Source organism: Nerophis lumbriciformis, linkage group LG20 (genome assembly GCF_033978685.3).
Source record: "Nerophis lumbriciformis linkage group LG20, RoL_Nlum_v2.1, whole genome shotgun sequence".
NCBI lineage: Eukaryota > Metazoa > Chordata > Actinopteri > Syngnathiformes > Syngnathidae > Nerophis > Nerophis lumbriciformis.
In genome coordinates, this window is record NC_084567.2 from 19,425,001 (window position 1) to 19,449,982 (window position 24,982).

General features: G+C 34.3%; 1 protein-coding gene across 1 annotated transcript in view; it reads right to left on the bottom strand.

The window, feature by feature from the left end:
• Positions 1–16,231: 16,231 nt before the first annotated feature.
• adgrd2 (adhesion G protein-coupled receptor D2) overlaps positions 16,232–24,982 on the bottom strand; it is a 115,424-nt gene continuing 106,673 nt past the window's right edge. Inside the window, exons 22-25 of the mRNA XM_061980572.1 lie at positions 24,815–24,962; positions 23,490–23,548; positions 23,374–23,404; positions 16,232–18,386 (exon numbers count right to left, since the gene is read on the bottom strand). Of these exons, the coding sequence (XP_061836556.1) occupies positions 18,379–18,386; positions 23,374–23,404; positions 23,490–23,548; positions 24,815–24,962 (246 nt within the window). The 3' untranslated portion in view covers positions 16,232–18,378. The remainder of the gene's footprint in view (positions 18,387–23,373; positions 23,405–23,489; positions 23,549–24,814; positions 24,963–24,982) is intronic.

Consider the following 24,982-nt stretch of genomic DNA (forward strand, 5'->3'; position numbering starts at 1 on the left):
ATCCTTTTAATAGGATTTTTTTGTTGTTGTTCAGAAAATAATAATTAAATAAAATCATGTTGTTGTGAATTATTGACCTATTTCAGGCTTCAATTACTTCACATCAAAATTAGGGGAAAATATTGCATATTTTGTGTGTTAGCCATATAAAAAAAAAAAAGTTTTATTCGACTAAAAGGGCATACAACAAACAACAAATAGCATTAGAAATTATTATAAACTTATAATTGACGGATAAACCTGAAGTTGATCAAGACTTTTAATAGCGGGGCCCTTTTGGATCCACAAGTATTTTAGTGGGATTTTATCTTTGGAAATGGTCATTGCTTAAAAAATTTAAATCAATGTTGCTATAAATTATTGACCTATTTAAGGCTGCAATTACTTCACATTAAATATTCCACTTTTAGATATTTTTTTGTGGGAAAACATTGCATATTTTGTGTTTTTGCCATAAAAAAAACACATTTTTATATGACAAAATGGCATAAAAAAAACAGATATAAAAGAAACAAAGTATAAAATTTATAATCGACAGATAAACCTGAAATTGCTCTAGAGACTTAAGTGTTCAAAAAAAAAAAGAAAAAAGTATAATAAGTCAATATAAAAATATGAATTATAAAAAAAAATAGAGATGTCATATTATCGGCCGATAAATGCTTTAAAATGTAAGATCGGAAATTGTCGGTATCGGTTTCAAAAAGTAAAATTAATGACTTTTTAAAACACCGCTGTACGGAGCGGTACATATTCGGTAAAACACGGACGTAGGGAGCAGTACAGAGCAGTTGCGTCTTCCAGTCAGCAGCCCCTCCCCTAACCCCTCTCCCACACACGACACAGGAGTTAACGACTGCATGATGTGTTGTTGCCGGTGCTGTAGCCGTGGCTAACAAGCGAGCTCGCTCGGTGACTGACTAATGACACCATGTCTATGGTTTGGGATTATTTTAAAGTGTGTCTCACGGATAAAAAACTGGCAATTTGCAATTACTGCAAAAGGTTGGTTATGCGAGGAGGAACCAAGACGTCTTCCTTTAATACGAGCAATTTGATCTCCCACCTCTTCAAGAGTCATAAGGAGATACACGATGAATACAAGCAGAAGATGGATGAAAAGCAAACACCGAAAGCAGCTTGCAGTGAACAGAGGTGCCCTGTCTCAACGCAGCATTTCAGAAGCTCTGGCTGACTGCTAGGCCACTTCAAGCACTCACCACTAGCTTGCAGCACATTTGCGAATCTGTTAGAGCAGGGCAGATTGAGCCCAGTTTATAATTTCCTGTTATACAGTATACCAGGCAGTCTTGCACTAAAGGAGGACTATGTTATTGTTTACTTTATTACTCTAGTATACTCTGGACTGAAGCTGTGTGCCTTCATTGTTTTTGGAGCTGTTGTTTTGAGGCATATTTAAAAAAAAAAAAAAATAATGCACTTTGTGAAAGTCAAAGTATAGTATTTCCCATAGTTGTAGTGGGTATTAGGATTATCTCAGGGAGAGCATGTCCCAAATTCCAAGATGCTGTTTTGAGGCATGTTAAAAAAAATAATGCACTTTGTGACTTCAATAATAAATATGGCAGTGCCATGTTGGCACTTTTTTCCATAACTGGAGTTGAAGTTGTTCTCTTATTTTGGAAAACCTTGTTACTTTGTTTAATGCATCCAGCGGAGCATCACAACAAAATTAGGCATCATAATGTGTTAATTCCACAACTGTATATATCAATATCGGTTGATATCGGAATCGGTAATTAAGACAATATCGGAATATCGGATATCGGCAAAAAAGCCATTATCAGACAACTCTGAAAATAAGTCATACTCTCCATTTTTATTTTTATTTAAAACGTTTTGTTTTTATTTCAACACTTAAGTCTCTAGATCATCTTCAGGTCTATCTGTCGATTATAAGTTTTATACTTTGTTTCTTTTATATTTGGTGGTTGTATGCCCTTATGTCCCTAAGAATTTTTGTGTATTTTTTTTTAAACTGTCATTGCTCAAAAAAAAAAAAAGGGCAGCACGGTCGAACAGGAGTTAGTGCATGTGCTCTGGATCTTTCTGTGTGGAGTTTGCATGTTCTCCCTGTGACTGCGTGGGTTCCCTCCAGGTACTCCGGCTTCCTCCCACCTCCAAAAACATGCACCTGGGGATAGGTTGATTGGCAACACTAAATTGGCCCTAGTGTGTGAATGTGAGTGTGAATGTTGTCTGTCTATCTGTGTTGGCCCTGTGATGAGATGGCGACTTGTCCAGGGTGCAACCCGCCTTCCGCCCGAATGCAGCTGAGATAGGCTCCAGCACCCCCCGTGACCCCAAAAGGGACAAGCGGTAGAAAATGGATGGATGAATACTCAAAAAAATAAAAAATAAAATAAAAAATAAAAAAATTAACCAAAATAAAAAATAAAAATAAAGAAATAATAATACTATTTTTTTTTTGAGCAATGACAGTTTAAAAAACAACAACAACAATTCTTAGGGACAGAAGGGCATAAAACCAACAAATATAAAAGAAACAAAGTATAAAACTTATAATCGACAGATAGACCTGAAGTTGATCTAGAGCGGGGGTCGGCAACCTGCGGCTCTAGAGCCGCATGCGGCTCTTTAGCGCTGCCCTAGTGGCTCTCTGGATCTTTTTCAAAAATGCATGAAAAATGAAAAAAAGATGAGGGGAAAAAAACATATTTTTTGTTTTAATATGGTTTCTGTAGGAGGACAAACATGACACAAATCTCCCTAATTGTTATAAAGCACACTGTTTATATTAAACATGCTTCACTGATTCGAGTATTTGGCGAGCGCGGTTTTGTCCTACTAATTTTGGCGGTCCTTGAACTCACCGTAGTTTGTTTACATGTATAACGTTCTCCGACTTTCTAGAACGTGTTTAATGCCACTTCTTTTTCTGTCTCATTTTGTCCACCAAACCTTTAACGTTGTGCGTGAATGCACAAAGGTGAGTTTTGTTGATGTTATTGACTTGTGTGGAGTGCTAATCAGACATATTTGGTCACTGCATGACTGCAAGCTGATCGATGCTAACATGCTATTTAGGCTAGCTCTATGTACATATTGCAACATTATGCCTCATTTGTAGGTATATTTGAGGGCATTTAGTTTCCTTTAAGTCCTCTTAATTCAATTTATATCTCATGACACACTATCTATCTATATATACAGTCAAGAAAATAAGTATTTGAACACCCTGCTATTTTGCAAGTTCTCCCACTTAGAAATCATGGAGGGGTCTGAAATTTTCATGGTAGGTGCATGTCCACTGTATGAGAGATAACCTAAAAAGAAAAATCCAGAAATCTCAATCTATGATTTTTTAACAATTTATTTGTGTGATACAGGTGAAAATAAGTATTTGAACACCAACATTAATATTTGGTAGAGTAGCCTTTGTTTGCAATTACAGAGTTCAAACGTTTCCTGTAGTTCTTCACCAGGTTTGCACAGACTACAGGAGGGATTTTGGCCCACTCCTCCACACAGATCTTCTCTAGATCAGTCAGGTTTCTGGGCTGTCGCTGAGTAACAGACTCAGCTCCCTCCAAAGATTTTCAATTGGATTTAGGTCTGGAGACTGGCTAGGCCACTCCAGAACCTTGATATGGTTCTTACAAAGCCACTTCTTGGTTTTCCTGGCTGTGTGCTTTGGGTCATTGTCATGTTGGAAGATCCAGCCATGACTCATCTTCAATGATCTGACTGAGGGAAGGAGGTTTTTGGCCAAAATCTCACAAAACATGGCTGCAGTCATCCTCTACTTAATACAGTACAGTCGTCCTGACCCATGAGCAGAAAATCAGCCCCAAAGCATGATGCTACCACCCCCATGCTTCACAGTAGATGTGGTGTTCTTGGGATGCTACGCATCATTCTTCTTCCTCCAAACACGCACAGTGGAATTATGACCAAAAAGGTCAATTTTGGTCTCATCTGTCCACAAAACTTTCTCCCATGACTCCTCTGGATCATCCAAATGGTCATTGGCAAACTTAAGACGGGCCTTAACATGTGCTGGTTTAAGCAGGGGAACCTTCCGTGCCATGCATGATTTCAAAGCATGATGTCTTAGTGTATTACCAACAGTGACCATGGAAACAGTGGTCCCAGCTCTTTTCAGGTCATTGACCAAGTCCTGCCGTGTAGTCCTGGGCTGATTCCTCACCTTTCTTAGCATCATTGAGACCCCACGAGGTGATATCTTGCATGGGGCTCCACTCCGATTGAGATTGACCGTCATGTTTAGCTTCTTCCATTTTCTAATGATTGCTCCAACAGTGGACCTTTTTTCACCAAGCTGCTTGGCAATTTCTCCATAGCCCTTTCCATCCTTGTGGAGTTGTACAATTTTGTCTCTGGTGTCTTTGGACAGCTCTTTGCTCTTAGCCATGCTGAATGTTTGGGTCTTACTGATTGTATGGGGTAGACAGGTGTATTTATGCAGCTAACGACCTCACACAGGTGCATCTGATTCAGGATAATACAGTGGAGTGGAGGAGGTCTTTTAAAGGCGGACTAACAGGTCTTTGAGGGTCAGAATTCTAGCTGATAGACAGGTGTTCAAATACTTATTTTCAGCTGTATCACACAAATAAATTGTTAAAAAATCATACATTGTGATTTCTGGATTTTTCTTTTTAGGTTATCTCTCATACAGTGGACATGCACCTACCGTGAACATTTCAGACCCCTCCATGATTTCTAAGTGGGAGAACTTGCAAAATAGCAGGGTGTTCAAATACTTATTTTCTTGACTGTATATATATATATATATATATATATAAGGCTTTTAATTTTTTGTGTCTCCAGACAGATTTGTTTTTGTATTTTTGGTCCAATATGGCTCTTTCACCATTTTGGGTTGCCGACCCCTGATCTAGAGACTTAAGTGTTGAAATAATATATATATATATATATATATATATATATATATATATATATATATATATATATATATATATATATATATATATATATAATTATTATTATTATGATTATTTATTTATTTATTTATATATATATATATTTTTTTTTTGAGCAATGACAGTTTAAAAAATAATACACCAAAATTCTTAGGGACATAAGGGCATAAAACCAACAAATATCAAAGAAACAAAGTATAAAACTTATAGTCGACAGATAGACCTGAAGTTGATCGAGAGACTTAAGTGTTGAAATAAAAAATATATTATAAAAAAAATAAAATTGGAGAGTATGACTTATTTTTAAGACTTTTATGAATTGGGCCTTTTGTATGTGCCTTTAGTTTTTTTTTAGAAACTTTCATTGCTCTAAAAAAAATAAAATCAATATTGTTATGAATTATTGACCTGAAGGCTCCAATTACTTCACAGCAAATATTCCACTTTTTGATATTTTTTGTGGAAAATATTGCATATATTTGTGATTGTACCATATGTACCAATGTTTTCTAGGACAAAAAGGGCATAAAACAAATAAACAAAAACAACATACACAATTGTAAAAACTTAGAATCGACGGATAGATTCGAAGTTGATCCAGATATTTAACTGTGGAAAGTAAAAAAAAAAGAATGATTTTTAACACTTTAATGAGTGGGACCATTTTGCATCCACATTAATTTTAGTGTTTTTTTTGTTTGTTTGTTTTTGTTTTTTAGAAACGGTCATTGATAAAAAAATAATAATAAGAAATCAAAATTAATGTTATGAATTATTGACCCATTTAAGGCTCCAATTACTTCACATCAAATATTCCACTTCAAATATATATATTTTTATATATATTTTTTTTTTTGGGGGGGGGGGGAGAAATATTGCATATTTTTTTGTGATTGCCATAAAAACTGGGTTTTCTTTAACAAAAAGGTCAGAACATCTAATTATTATTTTTATTATTGTACTGGCAGATAGACCTGAAGTTGATCTTGAGATTTAAGCGTTGAATAATAGTAAAAAAACTGATTAAAAAATCTGACTTATTTTTAACATTTGTAAGACTGAGACCCTTCCGGATCCCTAAGATCCAACTTGAGCGGAGCGCTACAGGTAAAAAAAAAATATATATATTGTTTTGGGTTTGAAGATGAAACATATCAAAATGTCCCCCGCATGCTTTGATTTTTAAGTGTGCGGCCCTCAGTGGAGAAGTTTGGGATCCCGTTCTGGACCCCCCAAAACACCACAATTTTAAAATGTAACATGCTTTTCAAAAAGAAAAAGAAAAAATATAAAAGTATAAAAACAATACAATATGATGTAGTACAAACAGTTGTATGAAATACTGCTCGCTAGTGTTACCATATCTGAGTTATTGTGCAGAAATATGGGGAAATAACTACAAATGTGCGCTACATTCGCTAACCGTGTTACAAAAAAGATCAGTTAGAATAATACATAATGTTGGATATAGAGAACACACAAACCCTTTATTTATTAAGTCAGAAATATTAAAGTTTGGTGATTTGGTAAAATTGCAAACAGCTAAAATGATGTACAAAGCAAACTATAACCTGCTACCAAAGAATGTACAACAATTCTTCTCAACTAAAGAGGAGAAATATAATCTTAGAGGAAAAAATAATTTAAAACATTTATATGCACGTACAACACTTAAAACTTTTAGCATATCAGTATGTGGAATTAAATTATGGAATGGATTAAGTAAAGAAGTTAAAAATTGTACTGATATGATCCAGTTTAAGAGGTTGTTCAAAATAATAGTGCTTACAGAGTACAAAAAAGAAGAATTATGAGAAATACTTTCAACCTTATTGAAAATAAGATATTCTTCATCTCAGTATGTTAATAATGACTGAATTAATTAATTAATTACATATTACAAAACTGTTGTATACTAATTCATAGATGTTATTTTATTATATAAAAAGGTCAGTAAATGATTCTATATATTTGTAAACGCTTGAAGTGGGAAAGGGGTAGGATTAAATAAGCTTTGCTTCTTCCTACTCCTTTTCGGGCATGATGTAAAATGAAATGATATGAAATTGTGTGATGTATTATGATGTAAGTGTGTTCATGTTCGAAATAAACTAAAGAAAGAAAGAAATAATGTAACACTAAAATACAGTTTTTATCTTTGAGTGTGGACTTCTACGGCATCGGCTTCCACTGCTTCCCTGTCAGCGGCGTTTTAATAAGTCATTAATTTTACTTTTTGAAACCGATACCGATAATTTCCGATATTACATTTTAAAGCATTTATCGGCCGATAATATCGGCAGGCCAATAATGTCGGCAGGCCGATATTATCGGACATCTCTAGTTAAATGTTCTGGAAAATATCTTGAATTAAAAAAAACTTTTGATCAAAAAAATAACTACAACAAAAAATAATACTACAAATAAAAAAAGGAGCAACAAAGCAAAGAAAAAGTTGAAATATTGAAAATCATAATAACACAAATTAATCCTTTTTTTTGTCAGCCACAAAGCTGAGATGCAACTTTTTTTTGGATTAGCCTTTTTTGGAAAAGGAGAAATATCAAAATGTCCGCCGTCTTTCGACTCTTCAGTCTCCAGTTCAAAAGCGGTTTGGACGTCGCTGATCCAAATGCATCTTTGGTGAGTAAATATTGTTCGGCAAAAAGAAACATTGGCAGACATTAAAAGTCAAATTCATTTAATTTCTCAACTTTCCAACAGTAGTTGATTTACTTAAACATGAAAACCACAATAATTCAAAACACAACCAGTGGATATTTGGACGATATCAAGACTCAAATGGAATACTTCTGTCAGTGTACTTTAACAAACTCTACATCTACTGTGTACTTACTTCCTGAGGGCAGGAATTCTCACCCAAATAAACACAATTTTTTTGTGAGATCCCTTTATCTTATTTTCCGCATATTACCCGCACCGGACTATAAGCCATGGATGTATACGTTGTGAATTGAGTTATTTACACAGAAATATTCTGTAAATGTTTGTTTACATACCTTAATTGTTTCCAAACGGTGTCTGTAACACGGCAGTAAAACGGATGATCAAACAAAACACAAGTCATGTCTTGGACATACTCAATAACTCCACGGTGACGTTTTGGTGAATTTACTGAAGAATTTGTGAAACTGAAACAATACAAAAATAATGCCAATGTAAGGTAATAATACTAACACAGACACTCGTAAACGTGTTAGCATATTAGCGTCCTTACATTACGAAAGCACGGACAAAATGCATGAAAACACTCCTACAGACATCACACACATATTGTAAAACTTACAAACGTTGCTTGGAGCGATGAATGAAGAATTCGTACGAGTAGGAACGCTATGGACGGCAAGAAGACGGAACGGCGCTTGTACTTCCGGTTGAAAGCTCAGTCTAAACAGAAGGGAACTGCAGCGCCTGCAGTGAGAAAACTTGTGGAAAAGATGGCGCTATAGCACAAACAATAACACACCTTTTCAGTGTAATTGTTTTTTTGTATTTTTTTAAACTATTTGCAATATGGCCGTCAGCCAAAAAAAAACTTGCGGCTTATAGTCCGGAATTTACGGTACAAGCCCCCCTCCCACAGTTTCTTAAATCTAAATATTTTAGTTTGCTGTTCCATGTTGTTTTGTACTCAGTGTACTACTACTTACTGGCGTGTACTTCTGGAAGTGTACCGACAAAAGTATTCCACCTGAGCTCAAACAGACGTTATCAACATTTTGTACATCAGCAAGTAAATCAGACGTGGACCAAGTCGACCTTCTTGACCAGGTGATCGGTTACTGTCAGGTCCAGACTCGATTAGGTCTGAAAGCAACAACCTGAACAAAATAGATCAACTCCATGCAGCACAAAGTGATTTGTCAACTTAAAAACCTTTTTTTCTCGATTAAACATTTGTTCATCCTACTTCCTAACGACAAGTTCTGTGCGCTCGTTAACAAGACGTGAAAAGTCACTGTTTGATAGAAAGTACAGTTGAAAAATTATCAATAATTCCTGTACAGTATTCATAAAACATAAAAACACCATTCCGAAGAAAGAAGTTAAGTGTTCTTTTAACCCATATGAACTCTTTTAAAGTGTTCAAATGTGTCCGATATTTTTTTTGTTTGTTTGGTTTGAACTCAGTAGGTTCCTAATGAGACATTTAGTAGAGTTTGTCATGTGACAGTCATGTGACTCGTCGAGCATATTGGCCCGCAGGATCAATGTGTCGGTTCAGCTAGCGCATTCCTGAAAGCACATTTTTTCTGAATTAAAGCTAATTTTAAATCCATTCACTGATTTTAATACTTTAATAAGGTGTCAAATATTAAAATTAAACTATTCTTACAATATTTCTTCAATGCCATCCATCCATCCATTTTCTACCGCTTGTCCCTTTTGGGGTCGCGGGAGGGTCGCTGGAGCCTATCTCAGCTACAATCGGGCGGAAGGCGGCGTACACCCTGGACAAGTCGCCACCTCATCGCAGGGCCTATTTCTTCAATGGATTCATAGAAAACAAGCTAGCAAAATATCACTATAACCAAAATGACAGCTCATTTCCAAAAGTGCATTTTTTCTCTATTAAAGCTCATTTTAAATCCATGCATTAATTGTAGTGCTTTAATAAGGTGTCAAATATTATAATTCAACTATTCTTACTATATTTCTTCCATTAATTCATAGAAAACAAGCTAGCAAAATATCGCTGTCACCAAAATGGCAGAGTGTAAGGTAAGCCACACTGTAAAAAAAAAAATCCTATTTTTATGATTAATTTACTCTAAATTTCTACTGTAATTTTTCTATTTTTTTTAATAGTTTATAAAACTGTAGAATTGAAGACATTATCTGTAAATAAACAATCCGCCTGTTATTTGAAGTAATATGCCAGTTATGACAAAATATGTATATTTCTATTTTTTTTTACAGAAAAATACCAAATTAATTATACATAGCATTTTCTGTTTTCTTAAATTACTTTCAAATTCATGTAAAATTACAGTAATTATCTTTCATTAAATATGTAGCTTGTTATATAAAAGTCTATGTCCATACTAACAATCTAACACAGGGGTATCAAACTCAAATACAGAGTGGGCCAAAATTTAAAACTGAACAAAGCCGCGGACCAAGGTTGAACAAATGAACCTTTAACATACTCTACAAGCTATCGTCACGTCTGCTTTTCATCCATTCTAACATCGTTCAGACCCAGTCACAAGAAATGTGCGGCTTCTGTACGCACACATGAGGGAATGCAACGCATACTTCATCAACAGCGATACAGGTAACACTGAGGGTGCCAGTATAAATAAAACTTTAACACTGTTAGAAATATACGCCACACTGTGAATCCACACCAAACAAGAATGACAAACACATATCGGGAGAACTTCCGCACCGTAACACAACACAAACACAACAGAACAAATACCCAGAATCCTTTGCAGCACTAACTCTTCTGGGATGCTACAAAATACACCCCCGCTACGGGCGGGCGTTAGGAAAACTCTCGGGAGGATCGGTGGGCCAGGTTTAGTGTTAATTTGAAGCCAAGGGCCAAGTGAAATTACACGGCGGGCCAATTTTTGGCCCGCGGGCCAGAGTTTGACACCCATCCTGTAGAATAAAGGTATTTTTCTGCAGAACTGTTTGCATCGTCACTTTATTAAAGGTGGTTGATCTTAATAATTTAGCAAAAATCTGTAAAATTACGATATTTTTCCGCAAAACGTTTCATAAAAATTTCTATAAATATAATGTTTTTGATCATTATTTGGTTTACAATGTTTTACTTTAATTTTATGGTTCTTGTTTTACAGCCGTAGCTGCCAGTAGATGACCGTTTTCTTACAGATTCTTTTTTACAGTGCAGCTCATTTTTAAAATTATATTTTTCTCAATCAAATCTAATTTAAAATCTAGACAACAATTGTAATACTTTAACAGGGCGTCAAATATTACACTCCTACTATTCTTAGTACAGTATTATCTTTCAATGAATTCATAGAAAACAAACTACTGTAACAAAATATCGCTATCAGCAAAATGGCTCTGTGACGTAAGCTAGCTCATCTCCAAAATTAAAGCTAATTTTAAATCAATTTAACAATTGTAATTCTCTAATAACGTGCCACATATTAATATTAAACTATTCTTACAATATTTCTTCAATAGAGTCATAGAAAAAAAGCTAGCAAAATATCACTATAACCAAAATGGCAGTGTGTCAGGTATGCAAGCTCATTTCCAAAAGTGCATTTTTTTTTCAATTAAAGCTCATTTTAAATCCATTCAATAATTGAATTACTTTAAAAAAGGTGTCAAATATTATAATTCAACTATTCTTACTATATTTCTTCAATTAATTCATAGAAAACAAGCTAGCAAAATATCGCTGTTACCAAAATGGCAGAGTGTAAGGTCAGCGAACTCATTTCCAAAATCATATTTTTCTCAATTAAATTAAATTTAAAATCTAGACAACAATTTTAAAACTTTAACAGGGCGTCAAATATTACACTCCTACTATTCTCAGTACAGTATTATCTTTCAATGAATTCATAGAAAACAAACTACTGTAACAAAATATCGCTATAAGCAAAATGGCTCTATATGACGTAAGCTAGCTCATCTCCCAAATTAAAGCTAATTTTAAATCAATTTAACAATTGTAATTCTCTAATAACGTGCCACATATTAAAATTAAACTATTCTTACAATATTTCTTCAATAGTCATAGAAAAAAAGCTAGCAAAAAATCACTATAACCAAAATGGCAGTGTGTCAGGTAAGCCAGCTCATTTCCAAAAGCGCATTTTTTGTCAATTAAAGCCAATTTTAAATCCATTCAATAATTGTAATACTTTAAAAAAAGGTGTGAAATATTATAATTTACTATTCTTACTATATTTCTTCAATTAATTCATAGAAAACAAGCTAGCAAAATATTGCTATCACCAAAATGGCACAGTGTAAGGTAAGCGAGCTCATTTCCAAAATCGCTTTTTCCCCCCTCAATTAAAGCTAATTTTAAATCCAATCAATGATTGTAATACTTTAAAAAGGTGTCAAATATTATAATTCAACAATTTTTACTATATTTCTTTCATGAATTCATAGAAAACAAGCTAGTGTAATATCGCTATCACCAAAATGGCAGAGTGCAATGCAAGCTAGCTCATTTTCAAAATCATATTTTTCTCAATTAAAGCTAATTTTAAACTAATACAACAATGTTAATGCTTTATTAGGGTGCCAAATACTACACTCCAACTATTCTTACTACAGTAGTATATTATTTCAATGAATTCATAGAAAACAAACTACTGCAACAAAATATCGCTATCACCAAACTGTCAGTATGTGAAGTAAGCTAGCTCATTTCCAAGAGTGCATTTTTTTCCTCAATTGATGATCATTTTAAATCCATTCAACAATTGTAATACTTTAATAAGGTGTCAAATATTATAATTCAATTATTCTTAGTATATTTCTTCAATTAATTCATAGAAAACAAGCCAGTGAATTGTTGCTATCACCAAAATGTCAGTGTAAGGGTAGCTAGCTCATTTCCAAGATCATATTTTTCTCAATTAATCTAATTGAAATACATTTTAAATCAATGTAACAATTGTAATGCTTTAATAAACTGTCAAATATTAAAATACAACAATCCTTACAATATTTATTCAATGAATTCATAGCGACAACAACAAGCGACTGTAGCAAAATATCGCTCTCAAAAAATGGCAGTAAGTCAAGTAAGCTAGCTCATTTCCAAAAGCGCATTTATCTCAATTAAATCAAACTTTACATCAATTTAACAATTGTAATGCTTTAATAAGGTATCAAATATCATATTTAAACTATTCTTCCTATATTATTTCAATTAATTCATAGAAAATAAGCTAGTAAAATATCGCTATCACTGAAATGGCTGTGCGTCAGGTAAGCTAGGTCTCCAAAAATCATATTATTCTCAATTAAAGCTAATTTCAAATCTGTGCAACAAATGCAATGGTTTAATGGATTTATAGAATACAAGCTACTCTAGCAAAATATAAAATAAAAGCTAGCTCATTTCCAAACGCGCATTTAAACCCATTTTAAATCCGTTTAACAAGTGTAATGCTTTAATAAGATGTCAAATACTATAATATGGGAAATGTTGCTGATAATCAGCCTTAAATGTGCTATCAAAAGCCAGAAGTGACATACTTGTCAGAATAGCTAAATATGTTAATGTGCTACTCGATAAATGTCACAGTTTTGATGATTTTGAATGGTTACATTTTCTTTCCTTCAATAAAAAGTGTCAAGTTGACTCTTTTCAACTTAAGAACATATTTAACATGAACATATTTAACATGAACAATATGTAACGTCACACACCTCTGACACGGACTTGTCAATATTAGCATTCGTTGGAATGCTAATGAAAGTCAATTTTTCTCTTTTTGACAACATTTTCAGCTAAAATAATATATTAGCTGAAATTAGCTGAATTTTCAGCTAATATATTTTTAGTTGTTAGAAGCATAAAAGTGGTTCTCAATTATTTTCCGTCAAACCCCCCTGAGGACAGACATTTTTTCAAGCAACTTCAAATTGAAATACTCTTGAAAAATGTATTTGTGATTATTATTATTTTTTTCATTTTTAATGTTGTCTAAAATACTACGATACATGATTTTACATCACAGTCTCCAGAAGTGTCCAATGACACAAGAAAAAGTTGCCAGATGCCCCTGGTCGCATGATTTGGCAACACATGACTGTCACATGACCAGTAAGGGGGTCCCGATCCGATATCGATATTGGTCCAATATCAGCAAAAATAAATTTTAAGGGCAAGACAAATGACTGTCCACTGCTCCCTGGCGTGTTTACTCGTGTGCAACATGTGTTGACTTGTGTGCGATATCATGTGCCATACAAGCAGCCCTGCGGCGAGTTTACTTGTGTGCAATGTCATGTGTTGACTTGTGTGCGATATCGTGTGCGATACAAGCAGCCCTGCGGCGTGTTTACCGGTACTTGTGTGCAACATCATGTGTTGACTTGTGTGCGACATCATGTGTTTATTTGTGTGCAATGTCATGTGTTTACTTTTGTGCGATATCATGCGCGATACAAGCAGCCCTGCGGCGTGTTTGCTTGCACAGAGCTGGACAGTTAACACCTAGATGTCCTCCAATAAGCACACCATTTCTTCTATTTTACTAAAGTCAATTACAAGAGGTAAATATGCTACGCTATAGGAGCTAGCAGCTACACAACAGCTAAGCACAGAATAGCACACAAGCTAGACATACGAAATAATCATTGAACAATAAAACAGCACATTTGTCAATATAAATTACATTATTATACAAATAATTATAATTGCCCATTACTTACACACACTAAGTGTCTAAGGCAGAAGCATATTAGAAAGTATCAGGCAACAAACGGGTTCGCGTCATGAAATATTGTGGCCACTAGGTGGTACCGAACGACAATTACCACTCCACTTCAACTTAAAGACAGCATACGTCCATTCTGGACAATTAATAATAAATATGTTAGTATTTTTCATAGCTACCATTGTTCTCTGTTTGACTCCTTTCACTTGATCAAACGTTTTCTGACATTCCATAAAAATAAAATGATGCATATTTCCTGTTGATATTGTATCAGATCAATATCAGTATCGGCCAATACGCCTGTCTCTAATAGCAGTATCTTATTAGAAGTGAAAAAGTTCACATTATTTACCATTAGGGACCTTCTGAGTTCAAGTCAAGCTGATGAGGAACATTTGAAGTGTTGGTTTACTTTTTGAAAATGGTAGTTTTAATCATGTTTTCAGTGTCAGTTAAATTATGTTTCTTAAAATTAAGAAAAAAAAGAAGTCATATTCTTTTAACTTTGCTTGGATTTGTACTTTGTGGAGCTGACTTGAGACACAGACCAGCGTTAAAATGAGGGCAGTTTTACTCCGCGGATGCCATACCTGTCAATGAAATAGGGACACATATTTGTACGGGGGACAAAAGGGAAATTAATTCCACCAGAGTTTGTGCAAGCACCTTGGTCACGTTACTGCTGAAATTACGGTCTGTCTTTTGAAATCCATTCACATCCGAATTGCGATTCTTTTTCTTTATGATTCTGAATCCAAATTTCCGAAATCGAGAATCGATTCTGAATCCAACGGTCACCCCAAGAATCAGAATGGAATTGAACCGTGAGATGTTGTGAGATTCACATCCTTACTATCGATGAGCTGACATTATTCTGCTGCTCCAAGAACCAGATGATTTTTTTTTTAAGTTTGAACACAGGAAATTAGGGGTGTGAACCTTTGGGCACCTAACGAATCAGAATCGATTGTTGATTTAACATGATTCCCGTATCAAACAGACTCTGTATTATTTGGTTTACTAATTATAACAAAACCTTTTAAAACAGATTACAGGTTAGAAAATCTCCTTCTGGTTGCAAGGAGTTAGCCTAAAAATGTAATTTTAAAGATGGATTCTCGTATATATATATATATATATATATATATAGATAAACAAACAAACACAATGCATATATGTATATGCATATATATATATATATATATATATATATATATATATCCATACATACATATTGTGTGCGATATATATATACATACATATATACATACATATTTATATACATATACATATATACAGTACATGCATACCTATATACATACATACATAAATACGAATGCAGCTGAGATAGGCCCGAAAGGGAGAGGCCGTAGAAAATGGATGGATGGATGTGTATATATACAGTATATCTATCCATTTTCTACCGCTTGTCCCTTTCGGGGTCGCAGGGGGAGCTGGAGCCTATCTTAGCTGCATTCGGGCGGTAGGCGGTGTACACCCTGGACAAGTTGCCACCTCATCGCAGGGCCAACACAGATAGACAGTATGTGTATATATAAATAAAAAAAAAAAAAAAAAAAAAAAAAAAAAAAAAAAAAATATATATATATATTTATGTATACAAAAACATTTTTCAAATCAATTTTTTTTAAAATTATGAATCGATTTTGAATCGGGATGAATAAAACTCGCGATTTGGATGTGAATCGATTTTTTTGTGCAAACCTGAAGTAAATTTACGTTAACATCAGTAAAGAAGTGCACGATTTGGTAATTTTCAAGGGAAAAAGGAAGTTGACAGGCCTGGCAAATGTGAAGCAAACGCCATGTTGGTTTTAATTTTAAATCAAGACTTACCCAAAATACAAGATTTATTTAAACCTTTTTACACTCTTCTCTCGGGCCGAAAAAACACTTTCATATTCTGGTCAATATGATCATACTGAAATGTAAACAGCACTTTTGGGGGGAATTTTGCCCATCCATCAAACTTCCTATGTGAGACAAGAACACACGTTTTTCCCTTTTCTGTGCATTCTAAAGAGTAAAAAAACTGCTAGCACGAGGTGTCCAACAATACAGGTAATGGGTTAAAAAACACCCATCAAGGTTTTAAATACATGCTGTAAGTACATACAGTATGTAATGTAGTAACATTCATAATAACGTGTAATATATGCATATTTTCATCATTTCAAGCATTTAACTTAATTACAGTAACTTTTTGCGACCCCAGACAAAACGCTTTATCAATATTACGCAGTAAAATTAATCAGCAAAAATTATTTAATTCATTTTGCTTTTGTAGGTTAAACAATTTTAATTTATTATTATTTATTTATTTTATTTTTTAGCATGAAATGGTTCAAGTCGGTCATAGGGATTGTGATAGATAGGCAACATTCCAAAAATTTGAAGTTTTCCTTTAATAATAATGATAATATTAAAAATAAGTCTGTTATTTTTGTGTTTCATGCCAGGAAACAGGGGTGTCCAAACTTTATCCAAGGTTGCATACAGAAGAATTAAAGAGTTGTGTACATAAAAATTAATATATGCCAATCTACCAGGACAAAACATCCATATTTTGCCGCTACGCTAAAGGCGCAGTGTAATGCTAACGTGAGCATTGCGACAGTTAAAATGCCAAGTTATATAACTCTGAGGCGTACCCATGCAACATTGGCTAAAAAAGATAGCATGCTAACTTTAACATACTAACGTTAGCATGCTAACATTATATATATTAATATTTATAGTAGTTTGGACACCGCTGCTCTAAAACAGTGACATCGGCTATAAAAGTGAACATGCTAATGTTATTATGCTAACATTGTTTTGTGCTAATTTTGCAATTGCATACCCCAGAGTCATATAACTTAGTACTTGACATATGTTAGCATATGTTATGTACAAAATCGGTGATTCTCAAACTGTGGTACTAAATGGAGCCCAGCCATCCATCTAAAATCACTTCATTAAATATTCAAACACAATGTTACTGTTCAAACTGTGTGTAATGTTACAGTGGCTAACAATATCAAATATACTCGTTAAATAAAACCTCTGCCTTGTTTTTAATGAAAACTTAGGCCTACTATGCTACTGTATTTTAAATTGGTCATTATGGTGTTGCTTTGAGAGCCAAGTGTTTTCCGAGGTGGTACTTGGTGGAAAAAGTTTGATAACCACTGTACTACCCTATTTTAACTCTGGGGTGTACAATTGCAAAATTAGAGAAAAAAGTTAGCATGCTAACACTTAACACGTGCCTTGTACCAAGTCATGTGACTCTGAGGTCTCCAACGGCAAAATTAGCTACAGAGTTAGCACGGTAATGTTAGCATATGTCAAGTACCAAGTTACATAAAAAAAAGTTAGCATTCTAACATTAGCACGCTAACAATAAACATGTGTCATGGACCAAGTTTTATGACTCTAAGGTGTACGACCAGGAAATTATCCCAAAAAAGTTAGCATGCTAACGTTAGCCCGCTAGCAGTTGACGAACAAGAGCAAGGAGCATTTTGACCTTGGAACCGTTCAAATCCGTTGAGATAAGTGGCATATGTAAAAGTTTTTACATTTCCCATTCATTTTCAACGGGGAAATTCCTGGTAATTCCGTGTAATCCGGAAATGTTTGCAACCCGGGAAACATGTTGGATTTTGGAACACTTGAATGGTTCCGATCGGACGAAAACATGGGGAGAAGAAGGCGGGAAACAAAAACAAAAAAACGCCGGAATAAGGAGAATACATTTATATTGATGAATTTTGCTGTTTACTCTTATGAGATAAAATGTCCGCACTTTGGACACCCCAGCAATAACGGTGGGAAAAAGTGAGTTATTATTATTAATATTCATCACTCTCATGACAGTGGAGCAAAGGTTCTGGGTTCGTTTGGGGTTTCCACCGTCGGTATGTACTTGTTGCGATGTGAGTACTTGTGGCGATGCGAGTACTTGCTGCGATGCCAGGGCGCCAGCATGGACTCCATCCTGCGGTTCAGCAGCCTGTGACGGGAGACAAGAGGCACGTTAGAAGAGCATTTGTTCATCCTGCAAGACGGGAAGCGTGTTTGCATACAAAAGACAAACGAAGATGGAGGCCGACTGAAAGGCGCAGTGAGAGAGAGCAGGTGTTGGAGTGTTTAATGGCGGAGGCAGTGAATAGTCAAACGCCGCCATTGCTGATGAACTTCTTCTTTGTCTGCAGGCAGCACAATGGACGCCCACGAGCACTCCAGCATCATCCAGCATCCAGCAGACCTTCTTCACACGCGCTCCAACATTTAATGAAACGTTGAATGGAGCCATCCCTAACTTTGCTCCTGCTCCTGATGGACAAATTGTGCCTAATGATGGTGACTTCACCTCCTCCACCATCTGTTGCTGCTCCTTCACAACACCACAACACACAGCGGCACTTCTCCCACCCGCCATTTTAAAAAAAACAATCACTCTCATACGTTAGAATATATGTATATACACAGTATATATATGTATATACATATATATATATATATACATATATATACATATATATATATATATATATATATATATATATATATATATATATATATATATATATATATATATATATATATACACAGGTAAAAGCCATTAAATTAGAATATTTTGAAAAACTTGATTTATTTCAGTAATTGCATTCAAAAGGTGTAACTTGTACATTATATTTATTCATTGCACACAGACTGATGCATTCAAATGTTTATTTCATTTAATTTTGATGATTTGAAGTGGCAACAAATGAAAATCCAAAATTCCGTGTGTCACAAAATTTGAATATTACTTAAGGCTAATACAAAAAAGGGATTTTTAGAAATGTTGGCCAACTGAAAAGTATGAAAATGAAAAATATGAGCATGTACAATACTCAATACTTGGTTGGAGCTCCTTTTGCCTCAATTACTGCGTTAATGCGGCGTGGCATGGAGTCGATGAGTTTCTGGCACTGCTCAGGTGTTATGAGAGCCCAGGTTGCTCTGATAGTGGCCTTCAACTCTTCTGCGTTTTTGGGTCTGGCATTCTGCATCTTCCTTTTCACAATACCCCACAGATTTTCTATGGGGCTAAGGTCAGGGGAGTTGGCGGGCCAATTTAGAACAGAAATACCATGGTCCGTAAACCAGGCACGGGTAGATTTTGCGCTGTGTGCAGGCGCCAAGTCCTGTTGGAACTTGAAATCTCCATCTCCATAGAGCAGGTCAGCAGCAGGAAGCATGAAGTGCTCTAAAACTTGCTGGTAGACGGCTGCGTTGACCCTGGATCTCAGGAAACAGAGTGGACCGACACCAGCAGATGACATGGCACCCCAAACCATCACTGATGGTGGAAACTTTACACTAGACTTCAGGCAACGTGGATCCTGTGCCTCTCCTGTCTTCCTCCAGACTCTGGGACCTCGATTTCCAAAGGAAATGCAAAATTTGCTTTCGTCAGAAAACATGACTTTGGACCACTCAGCAGCAGTCCAGCTCTTTTTTTCCTTAGCCCAGGTGAGACGCTTTTCGCGCTGTTTCTTGGTCAACAGTGGCTTGACACGAGGTATGCGGCAGTTGAAACCCATGTCTTTCAAGCGTCTCTTGGTGGTGGATCTTGAAGCACTGACTCCAGCAGCTGTCCACTCCTTCTGAATCTCCCCCACATTTTTGAATGGGTTTTTTTTCACAATCTTGACCAGGGCGCGGTGAACCCTATCGCTTGTACACTTTTTCTGACCACAGTTTTTCCTTCCCTTTGCCTCTCCATTAATGTGTTTGGACACAGAGCTCTGAGAACAGCCAGCCTCTTCAGCAATAACCTTTTGTGTCTTTCCCTCCTTGTGCAATGTGTCGATGGTTGCCTTTTGGACAGCTGTCAAATCTGAAGTCTTCCCCATGTTTGTGTAGGCTTCAGAACTGGACTGAGAGACCATTTAAAGCCCTTTGCAGGTGTTTTGAGTTAATCAGCTGATTAGTTTGTGGCACCAGGTGTCTTCAAAATTTAACCCTTACACAATATTCTAATTTTGTGACACACGGAATTTTGGATTTTCATTTGTTGCCACTTCAAATCATCAAAATTAAATGAAATAAACATTTGAATGCATCAGTCTGTGTGCAATGAATAAATATAATGTACAAGTTACACCTTTTGAATGAAATTACTGAAATAAATCAAGTTTTTCAAAATATTCTAATTTACTGGCTTTTACCTGTATATTCACACACACACACACACACACACACACACACACACACACACACACACACACACACACACACACACACACACACACACACACACACACACACACACACACACACACACACACACACACACACACACACACACACACACACACACATATACATACCCTTATGGTAAGTCATAATTATGTGATGCAAAGAAAGTTTAAATTATGAGATAAAAGGTTATAATTGTATGATTCAAATTATGACTTTTTATCTTATAATTATGATGTATCTCATAATTTAAGATGTATCTCAATTTAGACTTTTAATCTCATAATTTCAATTTTATCTCTTAATTTAGATTTTTTTTAATCTTATAATTATGGCATTTTATCCCACGATTATGCCTTTTTATCTGATATTTTAGACTTGTTTTAATCTTATAATTATGACATTTAATCTAATAATTTCAATTGATTTCAAAAATTTAATTTTTCATTTTATAATTATGGCTTTTCATATAATCATTTTGCCGTTTTATCTCATAATCAAGACTTTTTATGTCATTATTTTGACTTTTTGGTCCAGTAATTATGAATTTTAGCTCATAATTATGACTTTTTACTGTTAATTTTGAATTTTTTTCATCTCATAATTATGACATTTTATCTCATAATTAAAATGTTCTAATTACATAATTTTGAAGTTTTATCTCATTGTTTTGACTTTTTTTTCATCTAAAAATTTGGACCTACTTATCCCATATTAATGACTTTTGGATCTCATAACTTTGGACTTTCTATCTAATTTTTAAGTTTTTTTATCTCATAATATCAATTCATCTCATAATTTCGATTTTATAATCCCACAATTTCGACTTTTTATCTCATAATTTAAAATGTTTACCTATACATACATACATACGTACATACATACATACATACATACATACATACATACATACATATATATATATATATATATACATATATATATATATATATATATATCCATCCATCCATTTTCTACCGCTCATTCCCTTCGGGGTCGCGGGGGGTGCTGGAGCCTATCTCAGCTACAATCGGGCGGAAGGCGGGGTACACCCTGGACAAGTCGCCACCTCATCGCAGGGCCAACACAGATAGACAGACAACATTCACACACTAGGGCCAATTTAGTGTTGCCAATCAACCTATCCCCAGGTGCATGTCTTTGGAGGTTGGAGGAAGCCGGAGTACCCGGAGGGAACCCTCGCAGTCACGGGGAGAACATGCAAACTCCACACAGAAAGATCCCGAGCCCGGGATTGAACCCAGGACTACTCAGGACCTTCGTATTGTGAGGCAGACGCACTAACCCCTCTTCCACCGTGCTGCCCTATATATATATATATATATATATATATATATACATACATACATACATACATACATATATGTATATATATATATATATATATATATATATATATATACACATACATACATACATATACATACATACATATATACGGTATATACACACATATATAGAGGTGATAAAAGCATGCAGTTTTACAGAAAATAATAATGCTTGCTATCTGAAGCAGGGTTCAAAATACAGTCATGGTAAATTCATATTGTTTTTATCAAAATATTTGTATTATTATAATTAAATGAACACATACCCACACATATACATACAAACTCTGCTCTCATGAAACATCTCTCAACTGCATATGCCATATATTTGACGTTGTTTTTTTGGTTGTTTTTTTTACGCATTAATTAGTCATTTATTTAGGAATAACTCCGCTAGTGATTAAATTACATTTTTTGGTGAAGTAACGAGGAACTATAATTAATTACATTTTAAAAGTAATTTTCCGAACAGAAATGGACATCATTTGTTGTTATGACTACCTCCACAGTAAAACCAACAATGAACATTTTCTTCCCAATAATTAAAGTCGGAGTGTCCTGACAAAACTTTTAGTGATATTTTAAAACTTGAGTATTCGCCCAAACTGATATCAATCCGACATGATATCAGCAAGAATCTTAGTACTTACTTTTATTATTGTGTGGTGTGGAATGTTACACTAACACTAAACCATTTTTTTAAACTGTCTGACTTATGCTGTCTTTAAGATGAAGTCGGGTGGTAATTGTTTTTTGGTGACACCTAGTGGTCACAACAAATCACGAAAGTAAACGCATGCAGCAGTAAATAAACTATAATTATTTGATACTTGTTTGTATTGTGCTATTTTATTCAATTATTGTTTCATGTGACTCTCTTGTGTGCTATTGTGTGCTCAGCTGTTGTGTAGCTGCGAGCTCATAGTAGCCAATAGCCTAGCATGTTTACCTTTTGTAAATGAATTTAGAAAAACAGAATAAATTGTGTGCTTATTGGAGGTCATTTAGATGTTAACTGTCTGTCCAGCTTTGCACAAGTAAACATGCCGCAAGACTGTTGAAGAGGTTCATTTAGCCTACTGATGTGTATTTATAAATGGTTGGTTTATATAGGCTAGTAAGGTAAAGTTTTGTACCTGACAGGTTTCGGCTACCTTGCTTCTGCAGCCTTCATCAGGCTTCACGTGACACCTCTGATGAAGGCTGCAGAAGCAAGGTAGCCGAAACCTGTCAGGTACAAAACTTTACCTTAATAGCCTATATAAATCAACCATTTATAAATGCCGCAAGACTGCTTGTATTGTACATGAATCATGATATCACACATTTTACATGCAAGCCGATACAATCGATATCAAAAGCGGATCGGGACACCCCTAGATGAAAGTAAAGAAACATTACCTGACTGTTTAAATGCTGTGAGCTGCACCACCTGTGTAATGCAAAAGAACAGAACAGAGTGTAGCATTTAAACATGTATTATTACAAAATAATAGTAATTTTTCAATATTGCTTACTTGGTTTCCTGAGGCCGGCTTGAATGCGAAACCCACAAAGCTCTCTTTTCTGAAACTCTCTGAAGGACAACAAAACTCAACAAGTTGACCTCGTTCTTATTCATCTTATTCAATTAAAATTTGTATTATTTTATTTTATACATATATATATATATATATATATATATATATGCACACACACACACACACACACACACACACACACACACACACACACAATTTAATTTAGAAATAACAACCAAAAACATAAAATTAAAACTTCTATTTTATTTGTATTTACTATATATATATATATATATATATATATATATATATATATATATATATATATATATATATATATATATATATATATATATATATATAATTTACAAAAACAAACTAAAGAAAAACAACACAATTTTAACTCTAATTATTTTATTCAATTTTAATAATTTATATATATATTTTAATGATTATTTTTTAAATTTATTTTGGAAAAACCCCCCAACAAAAAACACAAAATAAAAATTCTTATTCTATGTTGATTTACTATTTTATATATATATATATATATATATATATATATATATATATATATATATATATATATATATATATATATATATATACATACATATATACATATACATATATACACTCCAGCACCCCCCGCAACCCCAAAAGGGACGAGCGGTAGAAAATGGATAGATGGATAGACTGTATATGTATATATTTTCTTATTTTGAAAAAACAACCAAAAAAACCCCACAAACTTAAAACTCAAATTATTTAATAACTTTTTATTATTTTATATATATTTTTATTATTATTATTATTATTACATTTAGAAAAACAACAACCAAAAACACAAAAAATCCAAAACCTTTGTTCTATTTTAATTTACTATTTTATATATTTATTTAAATATTTTTTTAATTAGAAAAAACTACCAAAAACCCCACAAAATTAAAACAAATTATTTAATAAAATGCTATTATTTTATATATATTCTTATTATTATTTGTATTAAATTTTGAAAAAACAACAACCAAATTTTAATGTATCATTTCTATATATATTTTATTATTATTATTGTTTATTCAGAAAGAAAACAACCAAAAATATAAAAATATTGGTTTTATTAAATGTTCTTATTTTATTATTATTTATATTTAATTTAGAAAAAAAAATCAATCAAAAAACAAATGTGTGTCTGATGTGTGTTATTTCATAATCAAAATATGGAGGTGACTATAACCAGTCCAGTTAAATGGTTATTGTTGGTATTGTTATTGTTGCGTCATCTGTTTGGCCTAAGCTGCGGCGTGACGAAAACGACGTACCGTTCTTGATCACCAGAGAAGTTGAGATGGAACTGGGGGGTCCGGAGGTCTCACTGGTCTCAGGGCTGGAGGGGGCCGGTGGACTTATGTCCCAGGATTTTATGGGGGCTCTCTGAGATGGTGTGAAGGTGGTCGGCTGGGAACAGTTCTGTCGCCATAACGATAGAA